The sequence below is a fragment of the Sinocyclocheilus anshuiensis genome, unplaced genomic scaffold (genome assembly GCF_001515605.1).
Source record: "Sinocyclocheilus anshuiensis isolate Anshui unplaced genomic scaffold, SAMN03320099.WGS_v1.1 scaffold343, whole genome shotgun sequence".
NCBI classification, from domain to species: Eukaryota; Metazoa; Chordata; class Actinopteri; order Cypriniformes; family Cyprinidae; genus Sinocyclocheilus; species Sinocyclocheilus anshuiensis.
Genome location: NW_015549598.1, coordinates 53,561 through 74,475, shown reverse-complemented (window position 1 = coordinate 74,475; position 20,915 = coordinate 53,561). Strand labels below are relative to the sequence as shown.

The following is a 20,915-nucleotide window of genomic DNA, read 5'->3' as shown; positions in this document are numbered from 1 at the left end:
ACGAGAAACTTTCAAAAAACGGGAAAAAGGAAAAACGAGGAGAAGGGGCGCTGCTTACTTTTGTTTTTGGTCTGGAATTCTGTCACGGTCGGTGGTAGTGTGAGGAGCGCGGAATGAGGAACGAGGAGACCAGGAGTACAAAACAAAGGGATTTATTCTTGTCACAGGGAATCACACGTAGCACGAGGAGAAGACATCAACATACAATTCCAGACCAGGGAGAACTGAACGGGCTAGAACTAAATAGGGTAGATAACGAGGGGCAGACAGGTGATGTGGATAACTAATAGCAAGGAACAGGTGATACTAATAATGGGAAAAGGAACTGGAAGGACCAAATAAGGACAACAGGAACATACACGTGACAGATCGCCCCCCTCCCGGACGGCGCGTCCCGTGCCGTAACAGTACCATCAGGGAGGGGGGGGCGGGCGGAGACAAGGAGAGCCTCCAGGGCGGATCAGGGAGCCATGGCGGATCAAGGGACTCAGGAGGCCATGGCGGATCCTCCGTGGCCTTAGCTGGCTCGGCCACGGGTATATGGCCCGCCCCCCCAAAAAAAATTTATTGGGGAAATCTAGGAATCCTGGGGGGCGCTCTGGAGGAGCGGGCACTAGATGGCGCTCTAGAAAGCGCTTACGAGGAGCGGGCACTGGAGCGAGCTCTGGGACTGGAGCCGACACTGGAGCGAGCTCTGGGGCTGGAGCCGACACTGGGCTTGACTGGGGATCAGGAGCCCTTCCTGGTGCTGGCACTGGAGGGTGCTCTGGAGGAGCAGGCACAGCAAAGCGCTTTCGAGGAGCTGGCACTGGAGTGAGTTTTGGGACTGGAGCAGACACTGGAGTGAGCTCTGGGCCTGGAGTCGACACTGGAGTGAGCTCTGGGGCTGGAGCCGACACTGGGGCCTCATGAACGCATAGCAGGCTTGCCATATTAATGTTCGTTGGGCTTGCCATATTAACGGCCGGTGAACTAGAGTAGGCCGCGGACGGCGGCGGGCTTGCGTGAGCCGCGGACGGCAGGCTGGTTCTGGCTCGGGGCAGGACGCTCTCCAGACACCGGAGGATTCCTTCCCTCCAACTCAGTCCCGTGGTGTCTGGGAGGTTCACGGGGCGATGATAGTTGGCCCCGAGCCAGAACAGAGAATTAATGGTGGCGTCATCGAGGCCGGAGGATTCCTTCCCTCCAGCTCAGTCCCGTGGTGTCTGGGAGGTCCACGGGGCGATGGTAATTGGCCCCGAGCCAGAACAGAGAATTAATGGTGGCGTCATCGAGGGCCATAGCCGCGGCAAGCCTGCAGAACTCCATTTCCATGAAGCAATTTCCATAGCCCAGGGGAAAACAAGGAAAACAAAAAAACTTTTCAAAAAGGCTGAAAAAACAAACTTATATTTGTTGAAAATTATATATAATTATAGGTATGGAAAAAGTAAGATAAAAAATAAGAATAAAATAAAATGCGCAGGACAGTATACTGTAGACTTAATAAATATTAAGATGAGCAGGAATGTACAAGAGAAGAATGTGCAAACAGGTTGTACAGGGTAGTTACATAGCAGCAATAGAGGTAGAACAAGTAAATAAATAAAATATTACAGAAATTGCTGTGTGCACGTGACAATGTCTGTATATTAAGTGCCATACTGATAATTAAGTGTTTACTGCAGCACGGATTGTTCTGTCCACCCACGGTTTCTGATTTGAGAAGGTCCTTATAGTTTTTGTATCTGTTGCTTGTTCGGTTAGCGTGTTTACAAAGCTTAATGCTACATCCGTGAACTCTGAACTCGGAACATGTCCCAGTCGACGTCATCAAGAGCCGCCTGTAGCATAGCTTCTGAGTGGGAGGACCAGTGCGTGACTACTCTCTGCACCGGGGGTTCTTGAACGAGCCTTTTTTTATATTCCGGTGTGAGGAAAATGGCGGCATGGTCCGATTTGCCAAAAGCCGGTAGTGAGCGAGCTTTATAGGCATTCTTATACTGAGAGTAGCAATGATCCAGTGTATTCGGACCTCTAGTTGGACAGGATATATGTTGATAAAAGTTCGGCATGACCTGCCTGAGGTTGGCTTTGTTAAAGTCCCCCGCGATGATAAAAGCAGCGTCAGGATGTTTGTTAATGTAACCGCTGAGCACATCATGAAGCTTAGACAAAGCCAAGCTGGTGTCTGCATGTGGTGGAATTTAAACAGCAGTAATGACAAACAAAGGATGTTACAGTCCCTGATGTCCCATTGGAAACTTATCCTGGCTCTGAGATCGTCCAACTTATTCTCTAAGGATTGGACACTGGCAAGCAGAATGCTCAGCAGAGGAGGGCTGTGTGCTCTTTTCCTCAGTCTGTTGGGAATCCCAGCGCGCTTCCCGCGGTGTTTCTTAATCTGTCGCCACGGTGGGTTATTCAGATGGCCACGATGGGTTGGAGGATAAAGTGTCCTGAAACAGGTTAGTGTAGCGGTGTCCAATGTCCAAAAATGTTCTTTTGTCGTAAGTGATCAGTGCAGACGATATGTGTGTAAAGAAAGTACAAAAGTAAATAAAAGCACAATCTAAGTGGAGCGACCTGGACAGCGTCCGAACTCAGCAGCGCCATCCTGTAATGGATAACTGGGATAACTAATAACAAGGAACAGGTGATACTAATAATGGGAAAAGGAACTGGAAGGACCAAATAAGGACAACAGGAACATACACGTGGAACATACACGGGAACATACAGGTGACAATTTTATCCTTACATTCTTAACTTTAATGCAGATTTTGTTTGGTTACTAAATTAAGTTACCGGCCATTCATAACTTCTACTAGCCAAAAAAAAAAAAAAAAGACAGAAATAAACCAACAATTTGAGGCTGTCTACACTGGGAGTGACAAAGCAACCATTGCAAATCATATTGTGTCAGTACTAGGGTTGTGCCCTATTGACAAAAAATAATATCTTAATATTGCTGAGTGTGTTATTGTGCTGATATCTTAAGGACTACAGTGGACAGCTGACTCCTAAAAATTTTTATATTCTTCATATTCTGTGTGGTGGTCAGTTCACAGCAGTGACAGAAATGAATCTTTTCCAATAAGTTTAAATTGATTTTGACCTTTTATGGTAATTTTTACCTTAAAGATATTTTTTTCTAAAACTGTGCATTATCATTTGAGTCAAATTCTTATATTTAATCAGTCAATTATAATAAGACATTTGGGCTGTTATCAAGCATCGCCTCATACATTACTGCCATCATCAGGTAGCTTGGATCAGGCTGCAATATTTCGTCGTTTCCGGTGTCTTCATGCTCAGCCCCCCGCAGAACCCTTACGTCAGAGGCCTCTGGCTGCTTGGCAACCAGATCCGAAGCCAACAACACAAGTAGAACATATCAAATACGGGTGAGTGTGTAATGTTACTGACATATGTCTTCTCTTCTGCTTTAATACGTTTAATGGTGAAAATGTTTGAAAAGTTTTTGCAGACTCCGTCATTAGTTGTATAACTTCAGAAGCGGCGCTTTTGAAATAGAAGTGTAGGCTACTCCTAACGTTAACTGCGAATAACATACAATGGAGTGTTGGAAAATACTGCTTTTTGTTTGCACGTTAGTATAGGTTGTCATCTTACCCTACTATTTTATGAATTATATGCCTATTTTTGAACAGCACATGAAATGATTCTTATCTTTGCCAGCATACTAGCAGTTGGTAAAAAAAAAAGCCTACTAACATACTTACCCATATTATTTATATGGCGCAAATAGTTAGAGTAGTATACTAACGTTAGTATGCTATTCCGAATTCGGACACTCCAGCCTCACAACCAGAGAAAACAAACATTTGAATTTGTATTTGGACTCAAAAGATAGTAGTTACTGAGAAAAACATATTTTGACAATGCCCCACGTGTGACAACTAATAACTAAAATATCCTTAATTTATCATTTTGTTTATTCTACGTTGTACTACATTAGGATTTTAGCATGTGCAGTTACATGGTGCTTGTTCCAAATGTCAGCTAAGAATGCATTTTTTGGTGTCCTGTTGCTTTGCCTCCGGCCCCATGGTTATTTTAATTAAATTTTTTTTTCCCCCGAGGAGGTGAAGACCATGCGTCGCTCAGCTGCCAAATCACGGGGCGATAAAAGCCGCACTGATTCTGTCCCAGGTAATACTGCATCGGTCCAGCCTATTGAGACCGTGGACATTGTCCCAGGCCGCCTTACAGAGTCCACCTGGACCAGCATGCTCTCCCAGGAGGAGGGTGAGGAGGCGGTGGTGGATATCATAGCAGAACTGATGGAAGAAGTGATGGACAGATGCTATCAGGTGTATCTGCAAAGACAGGTGAGAAGAAAATTCACAGAATTTTTGATAATATGTCTATTTATATAGAACTTGCTTTGTAAAAGTTCAATTCCATATGCTTGTATGCTAGTTTTGGCTGTTTTATTTATTGATAGGATGGGTTATACAGGGCTCGAAATTAACTTTTTTACTTGGTAGCACTGGTGCTCCCAACTTCAAAAAGTTAGGAGCACCAGCAAAAATTTAGGAGCACTCACCAAAAATGTATGAGCATCACAACTACAAATTATATATTAACAGATTTTATCCTTACATTCTTAACTTTAATGCAGATTTTGTATTGGTTAATATTAGCTGTCAATCTCTCAGTCACTGCTTTCCGCTAACTACCGCGAGAAAAAGAAAGGGCTGAAGAAGAGAGAAAATGAAAAGAACACTGACAGATTTCTTTTGTAAATAACCTAAAGTTAAGCTCTTCTTTGGCGAGGGTTAGGATGGTGTATGCGGTGTTAAATTTTACATTCAGCTCTGCCAATTGCGCAGAACGGCTGGCAGCTAGGGGTGTGGACAAAAAACAAAAAATTATATCTCGATATTTTCTAGGATTTTATCGATAACAATAATTTGACTGAGTTGCTGATATCGTGGACAGCTGACTCCTAAAAATGTTTATATTCTTCATATTCTGTGTGGTGGTCAGTTCACAGCAGTGACAGAAATGAATCTTTTCCAATAAGTTTAAATTGATTTTGACCTTTTATGGTAATTTTTACCTTAAAGATATTTTTTTCTAAAACTGTGCATTATCATTTGAGTCAAATTCTTATATTTAATCAGTCAATTATAATAAGACATTTGGGCTGTTATCAAGCATATATATATTAAATATATATATATTTTTTATAATTTAACTTGTCCAGTGACTTTCCAGGGACATGTCTAAACTCTTAAATGTCTAAAGCTTCTAGCTTTTAATGTTATTGTGTATTAAAATGCATAACTGTTTGAGTGGAATAGGACAGATACCTTGTGTAAAATGTAACTGTAAAAGAAGCTCTGAGTTGCTCTCTGTCTTGAAAATATTATTGGATTAATTTCACTAATTCAAAACTAAATCAGATTCATCCAGTCTATGGAATATTTAACCAGTAGGTGGGTCAAAACGTGAATAATCAGACGTCATGTTAAATGCGTGGTCGCAATATAACACCGAGTCATGTCCGTGATTTGCTTCAGGAGGCCAAACTGACAAGCATCCTTGAACAGATTTGGAATAGCTCTCTGATGAAGCACTGAGTCTACTCAAGATTGAGCTATCGACAAAATGCTTAACTGGGGAGCGACAAACACGGACAATGAAACAATCCAATACTGCTTTCCGAACAACGATTTGTCTTGTACCAAAAATGTGAAACCTGGAGCTGAGTACATTATGATGTACATATTCATTTCTACAGTATCAGTGTTTACTGTGTTTCTGAACCTGCTGGTGATCATCTCCATCGCTCACTTCAAACAGCTCCACACTCCAACCAATGTGCTGATCTTCTCTCTGGCAGTGGCTGATCTGATTGTGGGACTGATTGTTACGCCAGTACAGGGCATCAAATTAATTGAGCGATGTTGGTTCTTAATCTAGATGGTTTCGAATATCGGCAAAATACATTTTGACTCTGAAAATATTTGAACCTTCATCAGAATACTTCAATTTGTTCATGCAAGAGAAATGATTTTATGCTAAACTTTTGCTGTTGCATGACTGTAGAGCCTATAAAGCACACATAAGAAGGAAATAGTTCACCCAAGAATGAAAATTCATTATTTATTCACCCTCATGCTGTTCCAACACTGTATGACTTTCTTTCTTCTGTGGAATACAAAACATATTTTGAGAAATATCTCAGCATTCTTAAAGTGGTCATATGATGTTGCTAAAAGAACATTATTTTGTGTATTTGGTGTAATGAAATGTGTTTATGCGGTTTAAGGTTAAAAAAACGCATTATTTTCCACATACTGTACATTATTGTTTCTCCTCTATGCCCCGCCTTTCTGAAACGCGTAGGAAAGCCGATCCGGCGATCCACAGCGCGAAGTTGATGTATTTCCTCAGTGACCAGCACGGATCAGCTCCAAGCATGACGAAGTGGATATCGTCCTCTTTTGGAAGGCCAAACAAAGTAGTTTTGCTTTCACAACGAAACAAAAAACGAAAGTTTTCATGTTTCCTCTTTTCCTAGTAGTGCCTCTAGATATTTAACTAATCAAACACAGAGCTATGGAGATAGGTTACAGAAGCTGTAAAGAGCAGTTTTGGTGGACTGTTTATTAAAAGAGCCCAGCCTAGTTTGACTAACAAGAATTACTGAGCAGATGTTTTTTTAATAGGTGTTGCTGTAATTATTGAATCTAGATCTAGTTGGCCAATTTACTTTACTTTCATTTAAACTGACCTAAGGTACACAGGTCATGGGAACTGATGAGGTCATTGTTATAAGTCATATTGTTATTGGCTGATTGACATAATCACATCATATTCAAACTTTACTCTTCAGTTGATTGTAGTTAATTAAAAATGTTTTTTTTTACTTGTAATATGCCGGAATCTATGTTAATGCTAATGGGGTCAGAAAAAAAATAATTTAATATTATATTGTTATAGTGATATTTTGATACCTCCATAAGCAGCGTACTAGGTTTTGGAGCAACGCTATTGTTTTAATAAAGAATGTTAATAATATTATTTTTGGAAATTCTCTTTAATATTATATTTGTCTATAAATGGTATAAATATTTTTGTATACTTCACATGATTCTTTTTGAAAAGAAAAAATAATTCTGCTGTCAAAGTTTCTCATTTAGGCTATTTGTGGCGGCCCGCCACAATATCAACATTGACCACCACAAATAGATTTTCCTTTACCTGTTAAATTTCTATTTTACTATTTAAAATAGGTAAAATCTTACTTCAGTGTAAAGCTGAAGTTGACGCATTGACTCAGGCTCAGCATGTCTCTCTCACACGACAGCGAACAAATTAAACCATGGGGGTGTTTCTCAATATGCGTTCCTCTGTGTACTTGAATTCTCATGGAAACATTATCAGTCACAGATGTTACTGACTCACTGACCGAGTTTACCAGGACTTCACAAATGGTTAGTAACATGAACACAATCACCTGTTGTGTTGTCAAAAATATAGATTTTTCAATACATATCAATACTGAAATATCTAAAACGGTTTTAGTACTCTTTTCGCAGTCTCTATACACCAATACTACCAGCTGTGCTTTCTCTCGCTCTTCTTTCTTACAGCGAGTTCATGCACACTGCAGTGTAATAAACATGTTGTCCAACAAAATACACATTTAATAACATATTTTTACTTCAGACTCAGTTGAGTGTTTGAAATAATTTCCTTTTGTGATCTGATGTGGCTTCTTATGGTAAAATCATTATTTTATCGTATTCTACTGTAATAAAGGCTATGCCAATTACCATTACATTATAAATAGACTTTATTCTTATATTGCCACGGTTGTGTGTTTATTGTCTTCATGTTTGGTCAGTTATAGCATTTCTATCTTCTTTTTATTGAGCTACAGCGATAGCTGGATATTTTAGCTGTCCATATTAGGGATTTCCGGGAACGTTCTATTACATCTGTGAGGCATATTTGGACTTCCAGTATGAATGAAACTCACACCACCCTATTTTGGGTAAAAATAGGGAAAATAATTCTTCTCTCTAAAGAAATTTGAAGTAAACGTGCAAATCCATACGTTTTTCTCTAGTGTTTTACCACCTCAAGAGGTTTCATTAATGTTAAAATATACCTCATAGTCATGTTCTAGCCTTGTTATATTTATCTTTCAATAAAAAAAAAAAAATGTTATTCTCTTAAAGTTGGGGCAGTTTTTCCTTGTGGTATCAAAAATGGTATTGAATATCGTTATTTTTATCGTATCAAAGTTAGAAATTACCCCAGCGGAAGTGCCACCACAAAATAGTGTAAGTCTGTGGGAAATACTGCTTGTAGTGAAATAAATTAATTCAGATGTTTGGAGATTCTTAATGATAAAATGTGTTAATAATAGAGACTTTTAATGGTGCTTGTGATTATAAAAAAGTATATATTAATAAAATGTCTAATAATTCAACTTATCAGATATAATAATTACATTTAATCAACCCATAATTAATTAAAAAAAATTTATTTTAAAACCTCCAATGCAAATGCATTTATAAAGTTTTTTCAATTTTGTATTCTATTTTATATTGTCTTGTCTTGTGGTTGAAATGCATATTTGTGCAAATGTGACATTCAATTTAGGCACAAAAATTAAAGTTGTACTGTTTCCCCGTTTTTATTTTAATTTGTATTACAGCATAATCAGGGTTATTATTAGATCTAGAGATGCTTAGGAAGCTATAACTGAAGTCTCTGGACACACAAGTTTCTTGTCTAAAAAATTTTAATGAAAAATGAAATGGAAAATATGTAGTTGTCAAATCGTGTTGCATTAACTCCAAATTACATACACTAGACATAACCTTTAAATCTCTTGTCAGAACAATAATGTGAAATGCATATACAGTGCTATTTCAAACATAATTTGTTAATTTGCTAATAAAAAGTTGCCTCTCATCTGCAGTACGGCCATTCACAGGAATCATTAATGGTCATCTTTAAAAATGTCCACATGAGAGGATGCTGGCTTACATAATCTAAGAGTTATGATATATTTAACTGCCTTTTTAAACCAGGGGTAAAATAAAGCATAGACAATGGGATTCAGACCTGAGTTAACATACAAGGTCCATGTTAGAAATTTTGACATGACTGCAGTGTTGACTGTGCTTCCTGATAAAGAAAGAATGTAAAATGGAATCCAGCAAAGCAGGTGAACTGTCACAATTATTCCTAATGTTAGAGCAGCCTTGCTCTCAGATTTCTTTTTTAAAGTGTCCTCCATTGTACTTTTTCCAGTGTTTAAAAGTAAATTTATCATTTTCACTTGCCGTTGTGCAACATAGAATATTCTTAAATATAACATTATGATTACGATACAAGGAGACACAAAGGACAAGATCAGGTCACCGGCTCTCCAGGCAAAACTCATCATATAAGGGCACTCTCCATAGCACACACCTGTTCTGTGAAAAGTGTCAAAATATCCGTTGTTAATTACAATGGCAGTGTTGTAAGCTATGGAGCAAAACCAGCAGAGAATGATGCTCATTAAAGTTTTAGTTGTGGTTATTTTCTGTGGGTATTGTAAAGGACAACACACAGCCACATAACGATCAACAGCAATTAAAACTAAATTACAGAGAGATGCTGATAGGAGCAATCCAAGGGTCTTAATAAACACTCCACAAAATTTGTCTCCAAAGTACCAGCATGTCTCAGTTAGCTTGATGGCCTCTATGGGTATCACAATAAGTCCAATAAACATGTCGGCCACAGCCAGAGAGAGAATGAGTAGGTTGGTTGGAGTGTGAAGCTTCTTGAAATGAGAGATGGAGATGATCACCAGCAGGTTCAGAAACACAGTCCATGCTGACAGCAATGAAAAAAACACATATAAAACATTGTATTCATGCCTGGAGCGTTTTCCCTTGATACACGATGAGTTGATGGAAGGAAAGCAGTATTGAGTCTCACGATCCTCTGTCCCATAGGCCATGTGTGAGTCTCCTCCTGTTAAGAGTTTGTTCTGCTCTCCTTACTGTCCTTTCATTTATAGTGTCTGGATCAGACTGACCAACCCATCTACCGCAAATTCTGAAATGATGTAATGGCATGCTTTTCCCCATCAAAAAATAAATAAATAAATAAAAAATGCTACTTGTTGAATCTGCTCAGACTATTCACTTACATTGAATTAATGCATATAGAAATCGCATACATAGAGCCCAAGGATTTTTGTGGTGCAGAAAATTCAGACTGAATTGCAGCATCCAGTTTATAGTATAACACGGACCACATAGCGAACCAATATTTTAAGCTGAAGAAAAACCCAGCAAAACAGACAATACAGCTGTAGCAAACGTAGCATGGGAAACAGAAATTTAACTTGTAAATATAAAAGTGTATGGTGATATACATATACTCTACTAGCGACAGAGTGTTGCTAAAGCGTTTACAGAGTGTATTTTTGATGAAAAAGGGTAAAGAAAATGATTTAAAGGGGACGTGCTGTACCTGCTCCATTCTGGAATTTTCTGAGTTTAACGATCTCCTTGGTAAGTCCATTTGCCTTGTTAATCGTTACCAATCAAATCGTTAGTATTGTGTAAGTGGAAAAAGCAAGAGAAATTTAAAATTGTGAGTGATTTATGTATGAAAAAAATGTGTAATGCTGTATTTGGTACATAACAGTTAACTGTGTGCTCAAGTATGTGACGAAAAGTGGTCAGTAATATATTAATTAGTGTGTTATGTTGGAAAAATAGTCACAGACATTGCATATATAAAAAAAAAAAACATTTATTTGAAAAATACATGTACGTATATTCAAAATACTCAAGTTCTGTGTAATATGAATGATGTATAGTGATTAATTTACTTTCATGAGTTAAGCACTTTATTGTATGTAGTTACAATGAAGATATTCATGATATTTTTGTGACCTTGTTTGTTCAAGGTCAGGTTTTTTTTCCCTTGTTGTTCTGTCCTTTTCCAAATTCGATTGCTGTCTGTCTGATGTGACGAGATGTTCCGGTACCTGCATTCTGGATTTGTCCCGGCCTTCCGGTGGTTCTGAGGAGGGTTTGGACTGGCGAGCCTCCCTTGAGTCTGTTCTTGGATTTTCTGTGGAAACAAAAGACAAGTTTTTCTGACCCTGTGAATGGTAGGAAATCGAATAACTTTTCTTTCTTTTTTTTCCCTCTTTCGGATGGAGACGTTTTTTCCTCATTGACAGAGAAAAGACATTTATATCTCTCTACGGACTATTTGAAGAACTGTTTTTCTTGAAAGACTGAGCAATTGAGGGTTTTGAAATCGAAGGACATTATTTTATTTCATTGAGAAGTGTTAATTTTCTGTTGTGGTGACAGCTGTGATACATACATTGGGTTTTTGATATTTGAATACTGATTGATCTAAAAAGAAAAAAATTGACAAAGGTAACGTAAGTGTTCTTATTCAACCTTTATTTGGGTGAATCAACTACTGAGTTAAAGTGAACGAACAAAGAACTTACCTTGTTGAAAAGTGGAATCAGAGGCAGCTCTCTCTATCGTGCACGGATGCCTGAGGAGCGCGGGGTTCGCTGACGCTCCGGGGAACAGAAACAAAGAAAATAATCTTCTAGATGAGTTTTATCGATGGATTGATGTGAGTGAAGTGACGCATTTTATTTTCCATTTGTTGTGAATGACATTGATATTATAATGTGAGTGAAACGGACATTTAACTTGTAAATATAAAAGTGTATGGTGATATACATATACTCTACTAGCGACAGAGTGTTGCTAAAGTGTTTACAGAGTGTATTTTTGATGAAAAAGGGTAAAGAAAAGGATTTAAAGGGGACGTGCTGTACCTGCACCATTCTGGAATTTTCTGAGTTTAACGATCTCCTTGGTAAGTCCATTTGCCTTGTTAATCGTTACCAATCAAATCGTTAGTATTGTGTAAGTGGATAAAGCAAGAGAAATTTAAAATTGTGAGTGATTTATGTATGAAAAAAATGTGTAATGCTGTATTTGGTACATAACAGTTAACTGTGTGCTCAAGTATGTGACGAAAAGTGGTCAGTAATATATTAATTAGTGTGTTATGTTGGAAAAATAGTCACAGACATTGCATATAAAAAAAAAAAAAAATTCTTTTTGAAAAATACATGTACGTATATTCAAAATACTCAAGTTCTGTGTAATATGAATGATGTATAGTGATTAATTTACTTTCATGAGTTAAGCACTTTATTGTATGTAGTTACAATGAAGATATTCATGATATTTTTGTGACCTTGTTTGTTCCAGGTCAGGTTTTTTTTCCTTGTTGTTCTGTCCTTTTCCAAATTCGATTGCTGTCTGTCTGATGTGACGAGATGTTCCGGTACCTGCCTTCCGGTGGTTCTGAGGAGGGTTTGGACTGGCGAGCCTCCCTTGAGTCTGTTCTTGGATTTTCTGTGGAAACAAAAGACAAGTTTTTCTGACCCTGTGAATGGTAGGAAATCGAATAACTTTTCTTTTTTTTTTTTCCTCTTTCGGATGGAGACGTTTTTTCCTCATTGACAGAGAAAAGACATTTATATCTCTCTACGGACTATTTGAAGAACTGTTTTTCTTGAAAGACTGAGGTTTTGAAATTTTTGAAATCGAAGGACATTATTTTATTTCATTGAGAAGTGTTAATTTTCTGTTGTGGTGATACATACATTACATACATTGGGTTTTTGATATTTGAATACTGATTGATCTAAAAAGAAAAAAATTGACAAAGGTAACATAAGTGTTCATATTCAACCTTTATTTGGGTGAATCAACTACTGAGTTAAAGTGAACGAACAAAGAACTTACCTTGTTGAAAATTGAGGGAAAAGGTTCATGAAACCTGCTAAAACAAAAGAGTGACAAAATTTAGAAACAAGAATTTAATTTGTGAAAATATATATATTTTTTCCTTTCTGTTTTCATTGATTCACATTGATTCAACTTACCCGTTGAGTGCTGTTAAACCACAAATACACGTTGTGTGTTCGACCAAACCATTCGTTGAGTGTTCAGTGTTGTTGTTGCATCTTTCTCAGCAGCGAATCTAGTCTTCTGAGACGCTGGTCCATAGATTGGCATATAACAAGTTACTAATTAATCTACAAGTTATTAGCTAGATAGTAAGCGCTACACTGTGGTTTAACTTAATATTGTTTAACCTTTGTGCTACAAAAATATCACTCAAAGCAGATTTGAATATGATACAGTGCACTGTAAACCTGAACCTATGAGTGTGCATTTCTTTTTGCTCACATTTTCATCACACTCATCTGTTCATCCACAGATTGACATGATTTACCCATATTTTTCTGCTATGATTTCTCATATAACATCGTAGAAGTATGCTGAATAAACTGACATTACTTCTACTCTTATGATTTATTTTTTAATCTATAGTAGGGGTCTCCAACCCTGCTTCTGGAGAGCTACAGTCCTGCAGATTCAGCTCCAATCCCAAACAAACACCCTGAACCAGCTAATCAAGGTGTTCAGGGTTACTTTTTTTGGGTACAGTAGGTTTATTTAACATTGTAAGAAATACTACAAAAATTGAATAATCAAATGTAAAAAGAAAACACTGTGTAGTGTTCACTGTATGAATTAAATATGAATTGATTCTTATTAAAGATACAAACGTTTTTCAGCCAATAGCAGTGAGTGATTTTCTCTTATGACACAGACATCAGCATATATATTAGGTTTGCTGTCTTTTTAAAGGCTGGGACATGTTGAATCGGTGTCAGGTCCATCGGCGCGAGTGAGAATTCTGATTGGATGCTCAGTTTAGAGAACGAGTCAGTGCTAGAATTAAAGTGAAAGTGATGAAAACGAGCAAGTAAATGAAGTCTAATGTTAAGCTACATGATCTTACCCAAGCATTCCAATATGATGATATTCAAAATGATATTCAAAATGGTAAGCAAGCGCTGCTTTGTTTATGTTTTCGTATATCTTGTATATCCTAGTTTTGGTTTCTCCTTTTGAATGACGAATATATATTATTAATAGCTGCTGATATAGACAGTTAATTCCTCTCACGCAGGCGCAGAATGCACATGTTAGTTTGCAGTCAGCTGTAGTCTGTGCGGTGTGTTCAAGCACAGCTTTTCAGTCCAGATGCCACTGCCAACGCATGGTGACAACACCATCAGCTTTCGTTGCCGCTTGTTCTCTGAATTCGGCTTGGTGTGTCCCAGCCTTAAGACCTAATGCACAGATCTAATATACAGGTTTATGCCCAATTGTTTATGCTCACTTAAGATATAACCAACTGTGTTTATGTGAATACTCCATACAATGGTCATTTTGACAATTGTGTATTAAACGCAATAAGCCTCTAAAGAGAACTGAATTTGGAACTGCATGCTGTCTGAGAGAGGTGGCTTTTTGTGCACATGCCTCAGATGTGTGTCAGTCCGTGCTAGTTCTTTTGCATGGCTTATGCTTAACTGTTTTTAACATCATGCATGTCCCTCTCTTTGTTTTCTCATTCACACATGTTTCTTTATAACTTTTATGTGTCTTTAAATAACTTTAAGTTCCCTTTCTGTCGGTCAATTTCAGTGTAACATCGGTGACCGACGAATTGGGAATCTCGCCAGAGAGACCAATCTACTTCGAGTGTAAACTAAACAAGCCAATGCACATTGGCATGCAATGATTGCATCCAACTGCCGCTGATCGCAGTGTGAGTATAAATAGGCAGCAGGTGCAACGCATACTCAGCTTTTCGCTTTGGAGCTTCCTAGGAGTTCAGCGCGATCTCTGGGAGCTTCTTGTGTTGGCTGAATGGTGCTACAGCGGTGGTCGTTTTTCCCGTGTCGAGTGTGTTGCACAAATCAGGCTGCACTACCCCTTGTTTGTGTTGCAGGCGGCCATTTCCCCTGTGCGTTTCAGCACACTAAAAGAGCCTTTTTCCCTAAAAGAGCATTCACGGGTGGGCGTGTCTTTTTAAAGACGACGTTGCGTCTGTGCCAACTCGACTCTGCGTCTTTGTAAAGACGAGGTTGCATCTTGGTATAGATGCCGTTTCACCTTGCTCTCAGATTTCTTTTTTAAAGTGTCCTCCATTGTACTTTTTCCAGTGTTTAAAAGTAAATTTATAATTTTCACTTGCCGTTGTGCAACATAGAATATTCTTAAATATAACATTATGATTACGATACAAGGAGACGCAAAGGAAAAGATCAGGTCACTGGCTCTCCAGGCAAAAGTCATCATATAAGGGCACTCTCCATAGCACACACCTGTTCTGTGAAAAGTGTCAAAATATCCGTTGTTAATTACAATGGCAGTGTTGTAAGCTATGGAGCAAAACCAGCAGAGAATGATGCTCATTAAAGTTTTAGTTGTGGTTATTTTCTGTGGGTATTGTAAAGGACAACACACAGCCACATAACGATCAACAGCAATTAAAACTAAATTACAGAGAGATGCTGATAGGAGCAATCTAAGGGTCTTTCTAAGCACTCCACAAATTTTGTCTCCAAAGTACCAGCATGTCTCAGTTAGCTTGATGGCCTCTATGGGTATCACAATAAGTCCAATAAACATGTCGGCCACAGCCAGAGAGAGTTAGTTAGTCTTTTTAGTTTTAAGACTAAAAGCCAAACCGATAAAACCAGTAACAAAACCAGCAGAGCGACTGGAACCACCGTATAAACACAAAAGCCAAACCGATAAAACCAGTAACAAAACCAGCAGAGCGACTGGAAACACCGTATAAACACAAGTTGAATGTGGCAACCACAGCATGATTCCCGCCACTGACACGCATGCACACGTGAAGCTCAGGCGGTCCCCCCTTTAGGAAGAATGCTGCTGTCAGAGCTCAGACACTTGGCTAGCTCAGAGTACTCATATTAAATGAAAGCATATAGAAACAGATGGCATATAGGGCCATCAATTTATTAAGAGCCCTCTTGGCAGATGGCCTGAGAAGATTTTAATGCAGAATTAATATGACATGCTGTATGCAGGTGTTTCTCGTGAAGGTTAGAATTAAATTCTCTCCTTTAATCAAATTTGTATTGTTATTTTGTCATCTTTTAAATCTCTTTTTGAAATGTCTCCAGTTCTAATCAAAAAACCTCTAAGCTTCTCCAAAGTTTCGGCCAAAGTCTTATAGTGCTCTCTCTTGCACCATGAATGTGCACAGTGGACAGTTCGAGATGCATCACTTCTATAAAAGTGAGTATCCAATATTGTAGAGAATGCGGAGGCTTCCATCTTGTTGACACTATGGCAGCTTTAAGGTCAGAATTAAATTCTTGTGAAGAATAAAATTTTAAATGAATGCTTTATATGATCCTGAGTAACATGATGTAACAAATTGTGACACTACATTTAGTATTTTATTCCTCAGTTGTTCAAATCAATTTTAAGATGCACATGTACAAGTATGTAATAATCGGTAGATACATTATAAATAGCATTATGGATAGAAACATGATTATTAAGATTCCTGACAAATTGAGAAAAAAACAAATTTTTGTGAAGAAGGATTGTTTTTCTGAAGAAACAAGTGAAATTGAAAATTGAGAAATATTGTTAATAATCAATGTTCTGATAGCGCAACACGTGAGGCAGTGTTGCTGTTTAAGTTTCTCCCTTTGGCTGAAATGTCATAGTTACACAGAAAAACTCAAGTAAAAAGTTAGTCTATATATACAAACTTATAAAACAAGTTACATTATTTAGTTACATTAATTTATTTGAGACAGTTTTATTATGGATTATCTATTTAAATGATCTCAAATGCATTTTAAATTGCAATGTATAGTGCACTTTTTAAGGAATTGCTTTACTGGTTTGATGCACAAATAGTGTTAAAAATATCATGAATGATGATTTGTAAAAATATTGACCCGAGAGGATGCTGGCTGAAATATTCTAAAAGTTAAGATGTATTTAACTGATTTTCTAAACCAGGGGTAAAATAAAGCATAGATAAGAGGATTCACACATGAGTTAATGTATAAGGCCCATATTAGACAATAGAGTATGGTGGGCGGGATTGCTGTGTTTTCAGTTAGAGTCAAGATATAGTATGGAATCCAGCAAAGCAGATGAATTGCCACAATGATTCCTAATGTCAGAGCAGCTTTGCTCTCAGATTTCCTCCTTACTGAACCTTCCATTACACATTTACCCCTCTTCATTAGAGAGTTTATGACTTTCACTTGCTTTTGTGCAACATAGAATATCCTTAAATGTAAAGTTATGATCAGGGTACAGGGAAACAGGAAGGAAAATATTAAATCAATTACTCTCCATTCAAATGTAAGCATAATATTGCATTCACCATAACACACATCTGTTCTGTGTGAGATACTTACTACAATTGCAATATTATAAACTGAAGAAAAAAAACAGCAAAGACAGACAATAATTAACATTCTAGTCATGGTTATTTTCTGTGGGTACTGTAAAGGGTGACACACAGCCACAAAACGATCAATGGCAATTAAAACTAAATTACTGAGAGATGCTGAGAGGAGCAGGCCCATGATTAACATAAACAGTCTACAGAAAGTGTCTTTGAAGTACCAGCAAGTCTCAATCAACCTGATGGCCTCTATAGGCATGACAATTATTTTTTATTTTTTTTAATCTATAGTAGGGGTCTCCAACCCTGCTCCTGGAGAGCTACAGTCCTGCAGATTCAGCTCCAATCCCAAACAAACACCCTGAACAAGCTAATCAAGGTGTTCAGGGTTACTTGATAATTACAGAGTGTGTTGGAGCAGGGTTGCGACTGAAGTCTGCAGGACGGTAGCTTTCCAGGAGCAGGTTTGGAAATCCCTGATCTGCAGTAGTATTTAAAGGAGTGAGTAAATACATGCACATCTTTGCACTATTTGAATTTTCTTCCTGTTTAGCTTGAAATCTCTTGCAGTTCTCATGGATTTATTAATAATTGACCGAAACGGTTTCTGAATCCCTGTCAAATTAAAGGCTTTTTATTATAATCATATGATTTTTTTTGCCATGAATATTTTGTAATGACTCCACAGACCCATTGAGGAGAAATGAATGCCAGGTGAATTCATTATTATGGTCAAGTCAAAAAAGATATTATGCTTGGTAAAATATTTTAAAAGTTAAGATGTGTTTAACTGACATTTTAAACCAGGGGTAAAATAAAGCATAGATAAGAGGATTCAGACCTGAGTTAATATACATAATCCATAATAGAATATAGGCTGTGGTGGAAGCCATTCCTGTGTTTTCTGTTAAAGACAAAATGAAGAAGGGAATCCAGCAAACTAGATAAACTGTGACAATGATTCCTAATGTCAGAGCAGCTTTTCTTTCAGATGTCCTCTTCACAGAACCATCATTTAAATGTTTTCCACCCTTCACCAGTGAGTTTATAACTTTCACTTGCTGATGTGCAACATAAAATATCCTCAAATACAAGGTTATGATAAGGGTACAAGGAAACAAGAAAGACAAGAATAGATTAATGACTGTCCAATCAGAACTAACAATAATTATACATTCTCCATAACATGCATATTTCTTGTGTGAGATACTCATAACTATTGCAGTGCTATATGCTGAAGAGTAAAACCAGCAAAGACTGACAATAATGAATGTTTTAGTTGTGGTTATTTTCTGTGGGTACAATAAAGGGTGACACACAGCCACAAAACGATCAACAGCAACTAAAACCAAATTACTGAGAGATACTGTAAAGAGAAGTCCCATCATTGTTAAAAATAGCCTGCAGAAAGTGTCTCCAAAGTACCAACATGTTTCAATGAGCCTAGTAGCCTCTATGGGCATCACAATAAGTCCAACAAGCATGTCAGCCACAGCCAGAGAGAGAATGATCAGGTTGGTTGGAGTGTGAAGCTTCTTGAAGTGAGAGATTGAGATGATCACCAGCAGGTTCAGAAAAACAGTCCATGCTGACAGCAATGAGAAAAACACAGACATTATATTGTATTCATATCTAGAGCGCATTCCTTTGATACATGATGAGTTGATGGCAGGAAAGCAGTATTGAGTCTCATGATCCTCTGTTTCATAGGCCATGAGTGAATCTCCTCCTGTTAGGTGTTTGTTCTGCTCTGCTTAATGTCCTGTCATTTATACAGTGTCTGAATCAGACTGACCCATTCTGATGATGCATAATGATGTCATAATTTTACATGCAAGAGGGCCTAACACAAATCCTTACAGCACTTAACTGCTGTTAGCTTAGAGAACAAAATGGTAACAGTCAGAGAAATAGAATCTAAACCATCTTAATGCCTATCCCTGAATATTATTTTGTAATAAATCTAAATGACACAATCATTTTAGATATAAATCGTATACAGATTGTATGTATATAAGGTACTGCAATGGACCTTTTTCACAGACTGATCAGCATAGTTTTTTCTATTTTCATTTTTCAAAAAATGTATGTACATTTATAACATACTTTGTATTATATTACCTTTTCAACAAATTACAAAAAACGAATTAATGCTGCTGTGAGAGTGTTTCTAATGCTAATAACCCAACCATGACGACTTCTGCTTCTGTATAAGATAGAGAAAGACAAATTAAACAAATTGAAGTTTTTTTTGGGTACAGTAGGTTTATTTAACATTGTAAGAAATACTACAAAAATTGAATAATCAAATGTAAAAAGAAAACACTGTGTAGTGTTCACTGTATGAATTAAATATGAATTGATTCTTATTAAAGATACAAACGTTTTTCAGCCAATAGCAGTGAGTGATTTTCTCTTATGACACAGACATCAGCATATATATTAGGTTTGCTGTCTTTTTAAAGGCTGGGACATGTTGAATCGGTGTCAGGTCCATCGGCGCGAGTGAGAATTCTGATTGGATGCTCAGTTTAGAGAACGAGTCAGTGCTAGAATTAAAGTGAAAGTGATGAAAACGAGCAAGTAAATGAAGTCTAATGTTAAGCTACATGATCTTACCCAAGCATTCCAATATGATGATATTCAAAATGATATTCAAAATGGTAAGCAAGCGCTGCTTTGTTTATGTTTTCGTATATCTTGTATATCCTAGTTTTGGTTTCTCCTTTTGAATGACGAATATATATTATTAATAGCTGCTGATATAGACAGTTAATTCCTCTCACGCAGGCGCAGAATGCACATGTTAGTTTGCAGTCGGCTGTAGTCTGTGCGGTGTGTTCAAGCACAGCTTTTCAGTCCAGACGCCACTGCCAACGCATGGTGACAACACCATCAGCTTTCGTCGCTGCTTGTTCTCTGAATTTGGTTTGGTGTGTCCCAGCCTTAAGACCTAATGCACAGATCTAATATACAGACAGGTTTATGCCCAATTGTTTATGCTCACTTAAGACATAACCAACTGTGTTTATGTGAATACTCCATACAATGGTCATTTTGACAGTTGTGTATTTAACGCAATAAGCCTCTAAAGAGAACTGAATTTGGAACTGCATGCTGTCTGAGAGAGGTGGCTTTTTGTGCACATGCCTCAGATGTGTGTCAGTCCGTGCTAGTTCTTTTGCATGGCTTATGCTTAACTCTTTTTAACATCATGCATGTCCCTCTCTTTGTTTTCTCATTCACACGTTTCTTTATAACTTTAATGTGTCTTTAAATAACTTTAAGTTCCCTTTCTGTCGGTCACTTTTGGCGTCACATCGGTGACCGACGAATTGGGAATCTCGCCAGAGAGACCAATCTACTTTGAGTGTAAACTAAACAAGCCAATGCATATTGGCATGCGATGATTGCATCCAGCTGCCGCTGATCGCAGTGCGAGTATAAATAGGCAGCAGGTGCAACGCATACTCAGCTTTTCGCTTTGGTGCTTCCTAGGAGTTCAGCGCAATCTCTGGGAGCTTCTTGTGTTGGCGGAATGGTGCTACAGCGGTGGTCGTTTT

The 20,915-nt window shown here is 37.8% G+C and overlaps 4 protein-coding genes and 1 long non-coding RNA gene across 5 annotated transcripts; 1 reads left to right on the top strand and 4 right to left on the bottom strand.

Annotated features, from left to right (window-relative positions):
* Positions 1 to 1,766: 1,766 nt before the first annotated feature.
* LOC107658529 (trace amine-associated receptor 13c-like) lies at positions 1,767 to 9,985 on the bottom strand. Its single transcript, XM_016447121.1, has 3 exons — positions 9,021 to 9,985; positions 3,409 to 3,450; positions 1,767 to 2,016 (listed from the first exon to the last, which is right to left on the bottom strand). The coding sequence occupies exons 1-3, from the start codon at positions 9,983 to 9,985 to the stop codon at positions 1,767 to 1,769; spliced, it is 1,257 nt and encodes a 418-aa protein (XP_016302607.1).
* A 1,549-nt stretch (positions 9,986 to 11,534) lies between these two features.
* On the top strand, positions 11,535 to 12,367 carry LOC107658574 (uncharacterized). Its single transcript, XR_001630799.1, has 3 exons — positions 11,535 to 11,640; positions 11,814 to 11,889; positions 12,291 to 12,367. It is a non-coding gene; the product is annotated as an uncharacterized LOC107658574 (long non-coding RNA).
* Positions 12,368 to 14,975: 2,608 nt separating this feature from the next.
* Positions 14,976 to 15,596, bottom strand: LOC107658528 (trace amine-associated receptor 13c-like; the record flags this gene model as incomplete). The annotated part of the gene is made up of 1 exon (XM_016447120.1): positions 14,976 to 15,596. A coding segment is annotated over one exon (621 nt), but the record flags the coding sequence as incomplete, so codon positions are not given.
* A 1,235-nt stretch (positions 15,597 to 16,831) lies between these two features.
* LOC107658527 (trace amine-associated receptor 13c-like) lies at positions 16,832 to 17,620 on the bottom strand (the record flags this gene model as incomplete). Its single annotated transcript, XM_016447118.1, has 1 exon — positions 16,832 to 17,620. A coding segment is annotated over one exon (759 nt), but the record flags the coding sequence as incomplete, so codon positions are not given.
* A 481-nt stretch (positions 17,621 to 18,101) lies between these two features.
* Positions 18,102 to 19,097, bottom strand: LOC107658572 (trace amine-associated receptor 13c-like). Its single transcript, XM_016447162.1, has one exon. The coding sequence runs from the start codon at positions 19,065 to 19,067 to the stop codon at positions 18,102 to 18,104; it is 966 nt and encodes a 321-aa protein (XP_016302648.1). The 5' UTR covers positions 19,068 to 19,097.
* Between the last annotated feature and the right edge of the window lie 1,818 nt (positions 19,098 to 20,915).

Coding starts and splice junctions, on each gene's coding strand:
- LOC107658529 (XM_016447121.1), bottom strand. CDS start 9,985: ATGGCCTATGGGACAGAGGATCGTGAGACTCAATACTGCTTTCCTTCC. Junction 3,451..9,020: donor TATATCATAACTCTTAGATT/ATGTAAGCCAGC, acceptor AACTTTTCAAAC/ATTTTCACCATTAAACGTAT. Junction 2,017..3,408: donor AAGCAGAAGAGAAGACATAT/GTCAGTAACATT, acceptor CTGTCCAACTAG/AGGTCCGAATACACTGGATC.
- LOC107658572 (XM_016447162.1), bottom strand. CDS start 19,067: ATGGCCTATGAAACAGAGGATCATGAGACTCAATACTGCTTTCCTGCC.